The 6,156-nt window shown below is 45.3% G+C and overlaps 1 protein-coding gene across 1 annotated transcript; it reads left to right on the forward strand.

Moving 5' to 3' along the window:
* The first annotated feature begins 292 nt into the window (after positions 1-292).
* On the forward strand, positions 293-2,043 carry fgf3 (fibroblast growth factor 3). The gene is made up of 3 exons (XM_034529297.1): positions 293-536; positions 1,301-1,404; positions 1,675-2,043. The coding sequence occupies exons 1-3, from the start codon at positions 293-295 to the stop codon at positions 2,041-2,043; spliced, it is 717 nt and encodes a 238-aa protein (XP_034385188.1).
* Positions 2,044-6,156: the final 4,113 nt, after the last annotated feature.

Consider the following 6,156-nt stretch of genomic DNA (forward strand, 5'->3'; position numbering starts at 1 on the left):
CCCCCTTTCCTTTGTATCAATTGGTCGGAGTTCAGCCTATTGTCGCCACAAGCTTCTTTTATACATGCGCTCCGTCTGAGCAGAGGCTCTCAGTCAGATCCGCAGGAGGGCTTCCCAGCAGCAGAGGCGAGGAGGGCGGTGCAGTCAGCGGAATCTCTGAGCTCGCAGGGGCGCAAGGCTGGAGCTCTGGAGCTCTGGAGCGTTGGGGCCCCGACACTTGAATGGGACCCCGCGAGCTGGGCAGGGGTTCTCCGTTTTTTCGATCCAATCGTCGCTCCACGGCCATGCCACAATGCTGATGATACCTCTGCTGGTGTTGCTGAGCCTTTCGGATCCCGTCTGTCCCCAGGCCCGCTGCGCCCCGGGCCAGGCGTGCGACCCCCGGCAGCGGAGGGACGCCGGGGGCCGCGGAGGCGTGTATGAACACCTCGGAGGAGCACCGAGACGCAGGAAGCTCTACTGCGCGACTAAATATCATTTACAGATCCATCCTACTGGGAAAATAGATGGAGGACTGGAGGAAAACAACCCGCTGAGTGAGTATTCACGCGGCTTTACGCACAGAGAACGGTCCAACACGGACACACCAGCACAGGACCGTCCGTGTTTCATCAAAGTTTTAAAGAAATACACAAATTGTGTTTAATGAAAGTTCTAAAGGCAGATTTGTGAAATAAAATAAAACACGTTCAGATTCACTTTTAGGGTAAATTAAGATATATGAACGTGTGTAGTATGCGCGTGGTGATTTTTATTTATTTGAGTCCATTCTGATATGATTAATGTGTCAGCTCTATGGTTCCACTGTGGTACGTACTGACTTCTGTGTGAATGTGTGCGTGTCTGCGTGAGCGCGTGTGTGTGAGAAATCATGTCATGGCAAAGCTGCCGACATGCAGGTTCATCTCCATTCGAAGTATCACCAGTCTTCCCATCCAGTGTGACGGATGTGAGGCTCAATGGGCCTTTGGCTCATCCAGGCGGATCAATAGAAGCCAATAAACATCGTGAATGGGGCGGGACCAAGTGTCAACCACAACCGGATGTCCATTCCTTTAGTGGAAGTGTGGCCACGCAGGCTGTGTTTGTTTGTTTGTTTGTTTGAGCATGAATTAGTTTGTTATGTTTGCTTATTGATTTCCATTGATGGGCTGGTCAATGAATCTGCACACGAAAAAAAAGGATGATGTTTGAAAGAATTTCTAATCATGAGAAGTCTCCATAGGCTAAATGTTATGTTATATACCTGTTTTATGTTTATGTTTATTATATGTTGATCATATGTTTCTCTGTATTGCAGGCATAATGGAAATTACAGCAGTGGATGTGGGCGTTGTGGCCATAAAGGGGCTTTTCTCCAGCAGATATCTGGCCATGAACGATAAAGGCCGGCTGTATGCCTCGGTGGGTACAGATGTTCCCTCAGCATACTGTGACACCTTCTCCTCACCACATAAGCTGCTGCTGACACTGGTACAGAGGCCGCAGGTCAAAGGCCTCACATATGACAATCATGTTTATCTGCTGTAACATGACGCGTTCATCTGGCCTAAACTCTATTGTGTTATGGCTGCCAGTGGCTGAGGGTCCTGTTGGAGTCTGTGTCTTTCCCTGTGAATCAGAACCAGACGTGACAAATGTGGCTCACTGTTTCCTCCTTTCTCGTCTCTCCAGGAAGTGTTCAACAAAGAGTGTGAGTTTGTGGAGCGGATCCATGAGTTGGGCTACAACACCTACGCGTCGCGCCACCACTCCACCGAGCAGCCGCTGCCTCTGGGCAGCAGCGGCAAGCGGCGCGCCAGCGCCAAGCGCCAGTGGTACGTCTCCATCAACGGCAAAGGCCGGCCGCGGCGAGGCTTCAAAACCCGGAGCACGGACAAAGCGTCGCTCTTCCTGCCTCGAGTGTTGGGCAACAAGGACCATGAGATGGTGAGGCGGCTGAGAGACAGTCACCAACACACGCATCAGCACGGCCCCCGAGGGGACCGCCGCAGACGGCGACACCGCGCCAGGAAAGGCCGTGGCCGACGGCCAGATGACTGAGCAGACTTTTACGGCCTCTGAGTCATCCAAACGAGGACCCCTCATCTCGGCTCATACTGTAAGCTTGATTGCAGCGGAGGATGTGGGGGAACGCGGTTTGGATTCTGCCTACTGGATTAGCAGACGTTGTTGTTGTTGATGCACAGAGAGAAAGAAATCCAAAGGAGAAGGAAAGACACAGTGTTGGGGCACACATAGGGCCTACCAGACCTTCCACTTTCAGGAGACTTTGACACACACACAGCTGTATACTCTTCTATTTACTGACAGACTGTCGGATTTCTTTAAAATGTGATTGTCGTGTGAACAAATGTATTAATATAGTTGAAAAAGTTCTACTTTTGTACAAGAAATAATTTTACCATCAACTTCACACAAGCCTTTTAACAGTGGTTCTCTTATTGTAAATGCGCTCTGCACTATGCATGTACAGTGACTTTATAGCTTTTCAATTCACAAACAGGATATAATACTATATTTTTGCTAATTTGGAGTGCTAACAAATATGACAGATATTGAAGAGAGGACTTTAATCAGCAAAGCACTTTTTGTCAGATTCAAAGGGAAACTCAGTGTGAGACGTGTGTTACGATGTGATAGTCTACTGTTTGTAAACTGAAAGATGTACTTTGTATATTTTTACTAATGAGATGAGTATTTATTTGGTGCCTGTGTTGTAAGTTATTGATCATTCTATTTCTGCATTTGTCCAATGTTGCTGTTTGTTTTATAGTGTTCACTCACCACCTGGTTCCCATATAAAACACCATGGTACTGACCCACGGATTTGTTCAAACAAGTTTCCATAGTGTGTCTTCTCATACTTAGAGTGGAGTGATTTTCTCTGTTATTGTAGAGAAATATCATCACCTGTGTGTGTTAGTCACGAGGATTTCTTTCATGATGGAGATGTTTGCACATCATCCACCGAACCAGGCCGACAGACTCAAAGTGTTCTCTCAAAGTGAAGCAACTTATGAACTTCTTCTTCTTTAAAGGGCAACCGAGGTAGTAATTGTGAAACAGATTTCTTTCTTTTTCTTTTGTTTGAGCTGATGAAGTCTCAGTTTAAGCTTTTCTTCTCCTGCCCGACACACACAATAACACAACAAGGTCAAAGCAGCTGGACTTTAACCCAGAAAACCAATGTGCCTCTACTTTTCCTTGATGACATTTGTTTTACCCATTCACTCCAAATGATAATAATAGATCATTGAATTTAACTGTAAAATAAAATCTATGATACTGTCAATGCATGGTAAACTGTCAAACCTAAGGATTATTTCATAGTTGCGTGTAGCTCTTAGTACTAAAACACCCCTAGTGGTCACCAGTGGATGTGTGTTCCCACAGAGATCCGCCTGCCGTGCCGTATTCCTCCTGTGGGGAGCAGTTGTAGACAGGTGTGGCCGTGAGCTGGTTTATCACCACGTAGGGGTTAGACTTCTACCCCCTCTGTCCCTCCTCCTCTACATTTGACACGATCCCTCATTTGGTAAAGTGCTGCAACACGACTGAGCAGAAACTACAAAGACATCCATCGATGCAAAATTCCTCACAAGCAGCATTGGGATGATTTTGGATGTTCAGGTTTTGCCTCGCTCGCATCTATAGGTAGCTGCGTATAAAGCCTTGTTATTCTACACCTGCGGGCTGGGGAGGCTTCCTGGCCCGGACAATAGGTCCTCCCAAGGGGGGCCTGGGAAGCGATGTCGCCTGAGACTTTTCAGCTTCTTTTTTTAAACACCGACCAAAAGCCACAAACAAGACAGGCCCTGCTGAAAGCAGGAACGGTGTCGTCCACAGTTGAACACCTTGCTATGCCTCGCTATGAATGCCACGCTTTAATATCGCTCAACAGGAACGCAGGACTTCAGAGACGTTCTGTTTCATTTTGAGAAATGTATCTTCTGAATCTTTTTCCACATGCTCTTTTAATCCATGACATCCCGCTAAAGGATTCATGAGCCAGGCAATAAGAACAGCATTCATCTGCGATATCCGCTGGGCTGATGAGGGGCAGGGAATCCTTCCAGAGCGTTTTGATTCATGAATAATTCGAAGCCCATCATTCAGAAAGTGAAACAGAGAAGGTCCCTTTTGCCACAACTTCAGTAACTTTAGTTTCCTTTTAGATGTTCCTTAGAACAAAGCTCATTCAGAACCTTTACAATAACCGTTATACAGGTTTACACGTTATAACCAATGGCGTTATATTAAAACATGTGTTTACTTAATTAGCTATTAACCATTCCATTAGACCAAATCGTTTTGTCTGACTGGACCATGTGAACGCTGACTGAAGTGCACACACCTTTCACACAAATGATTAAAGGCTGTTTTTATGATCATCGTGTGACATATGTATGACTTATTTCATTGAGTTCCTCTGAGGAGTACATGAACGTAGCCCTGAGCTCAGCACATGAGTGCCCCCTAGAGGCTAGTAGCTGTCTCTCTTCCAGACAGCTGGCTTGTGCTCTGCAGGGAGCCCAGAGACGTGAACACAGTGACGCGTGTGTCTTGTCTGTAGTTGTAAAGCCAACTACTTACCATGTTGTTCTTCATGACTAAAGTCTACACACGCATCAACATGTTCATCTTTTCACCAACAGAATGAAAGCCCAAGGACAACACTTTGAACCAAATAAATAATAGTTGATCACAGTTACAAACGATCTGAATACTCTGAATATATAGAAATAAATGTATTCTGCAGAAGACCTTTAATGGACTGCATGTGTCAATAACAGCTAAGCAGAAGCAACGTTGCTCATTTTCCACAGGGAATTGCATAATGTGACAAATGCATTGGTCCAGGTCACTTAGTGAATCCAGTCTGGCAGTAGTTCAATGACAGCTGTCTAGCTGGCCAGCATCCAACTGGACTGTGCCAACAGTATCAGAGGAAATATCACTCCTCCTCTGTTTGGATACACAGAATACGACACAGATGTACACACACTGTACGGGGATGTAACGTGTGATCCATGAATCCAGGTTGATATCTGATTCACATGCAGTGTGACTCAATGTGGTTAGGCTGGTTGACGGTTGCAGCAGTAGCTGATTATTACTGCAGCATGTGCAAGGAATAAGGGGACGGAATAATTGATTGAATTCTGCCCTAATAATGATAACATTAGCTTTTGATGACCACAACAATGAGCATAGCAACTCCCTGTCTGTACATGTTAGGTACACCATCATTTCAATGTTGGAAAATGACTTTTGTCTGAGATTCTTCCAACATTTAAGGTTGATTTATGTTGATTTCTGGATCAAATAAACAAAAAGACAAAAGGAGAGTAGGCAGTGAGTGGTTTCCCCGAGTTTAAAGCAGTGATAATGCTTTTTGATTGAAAGTAAATTCAAAATGCATGGGAATTGTCCTGTATTTATGAATTACAAGAAGATACAGTGCATTGAAGTGTTGAATAAACAAGTCAGAGAATGAATGCTGGTGTTGAATGTTGAGACATTTTAAGATCTGAATTGCAGCTGCCACCCAGTGAAATCTAAAACCTCTTTCCCTCAGCATAATTCATTGCGTGCATGTAACCTAAACCACAATGACTTCAGCTGTACATACTGTAACTTATGAAGCAGGGACACATCCCAACCATTTTATTTAAGAGTGATAATAGGAGATTACAGAACCATGGACAGAGACAGCACAGAACCTGCTGGTGTACTCGGCTCACAAAGGCCTTCAGGTCTTTAATTCCAGGAACACTCTGAACGAGCCAGCTCAGATTCTAGAGGACCAATGCTCATAATATCCACCATATATATCGCTCTCTGCATTTTCAGCCTTATTGCATTTTCAGCATATTGGTGGTGTAGAGGTCCTCCAATCCATCGGTTTCCCTCATGGTGTGATGGCATGCAAGTCATCTTATTTCCAGCAAGTGAGGTGATCCAGTACTCACGCTGCTACTGTGGAGCTCAGAAGTCCATCAGGACCAGGGGTCTAGCGGCCCATACATTATCTTTGCTTCCAGTAGTGGTCAATACGCTGTTCTGAAGATCCAGGAGTCCATCAGTTTTCCTGGAGGTATGGCAGTCAATACATGTTCCTTGAGGTCCTTTTCCAGGTCCTTGTTGGCCATC

The sequence above is a fragment of the Cyclopterus lumpus genome, chromosome 3 (genome assembly GCF_009769545.1).
Source record: "Cyclopterus lumpus isolate fCycLum1 chromosome 3, fCycLum1.pri, whole genome shotgun sequence".
NCBI lineage: Eukaryota > Metazoa > Chordata > Actinopteri > Perciformes > Cyclopteridae > Cyclopterus > Cyclopterus lumpus.

Excerpts from the sequence above, each read along its gene's own strand:
- fgf3 (XM_034529297.1), top strand. The coding sequence starts at position 293 with ATGCTGATGATACCTCTGCTGGTGTTGCTGAGCCTTTCGGATCCCGTC. Across the intron at positions 537-1,300 it reads GGAGGAAAACAACCCGCTGA|GCATAATGGAAATTACAGCA; the intron begins GTGAGTATTCAC and ends TCTGTATTGCAG. Across the intron at positions 1,405-1,674 it reads AAGGCCGGCTGTATGCCTCG|GAAGTGTTCAACAAAGAGTG; the intron begins GTGGGTACAGAT and ends TCGTCTCTCCAG.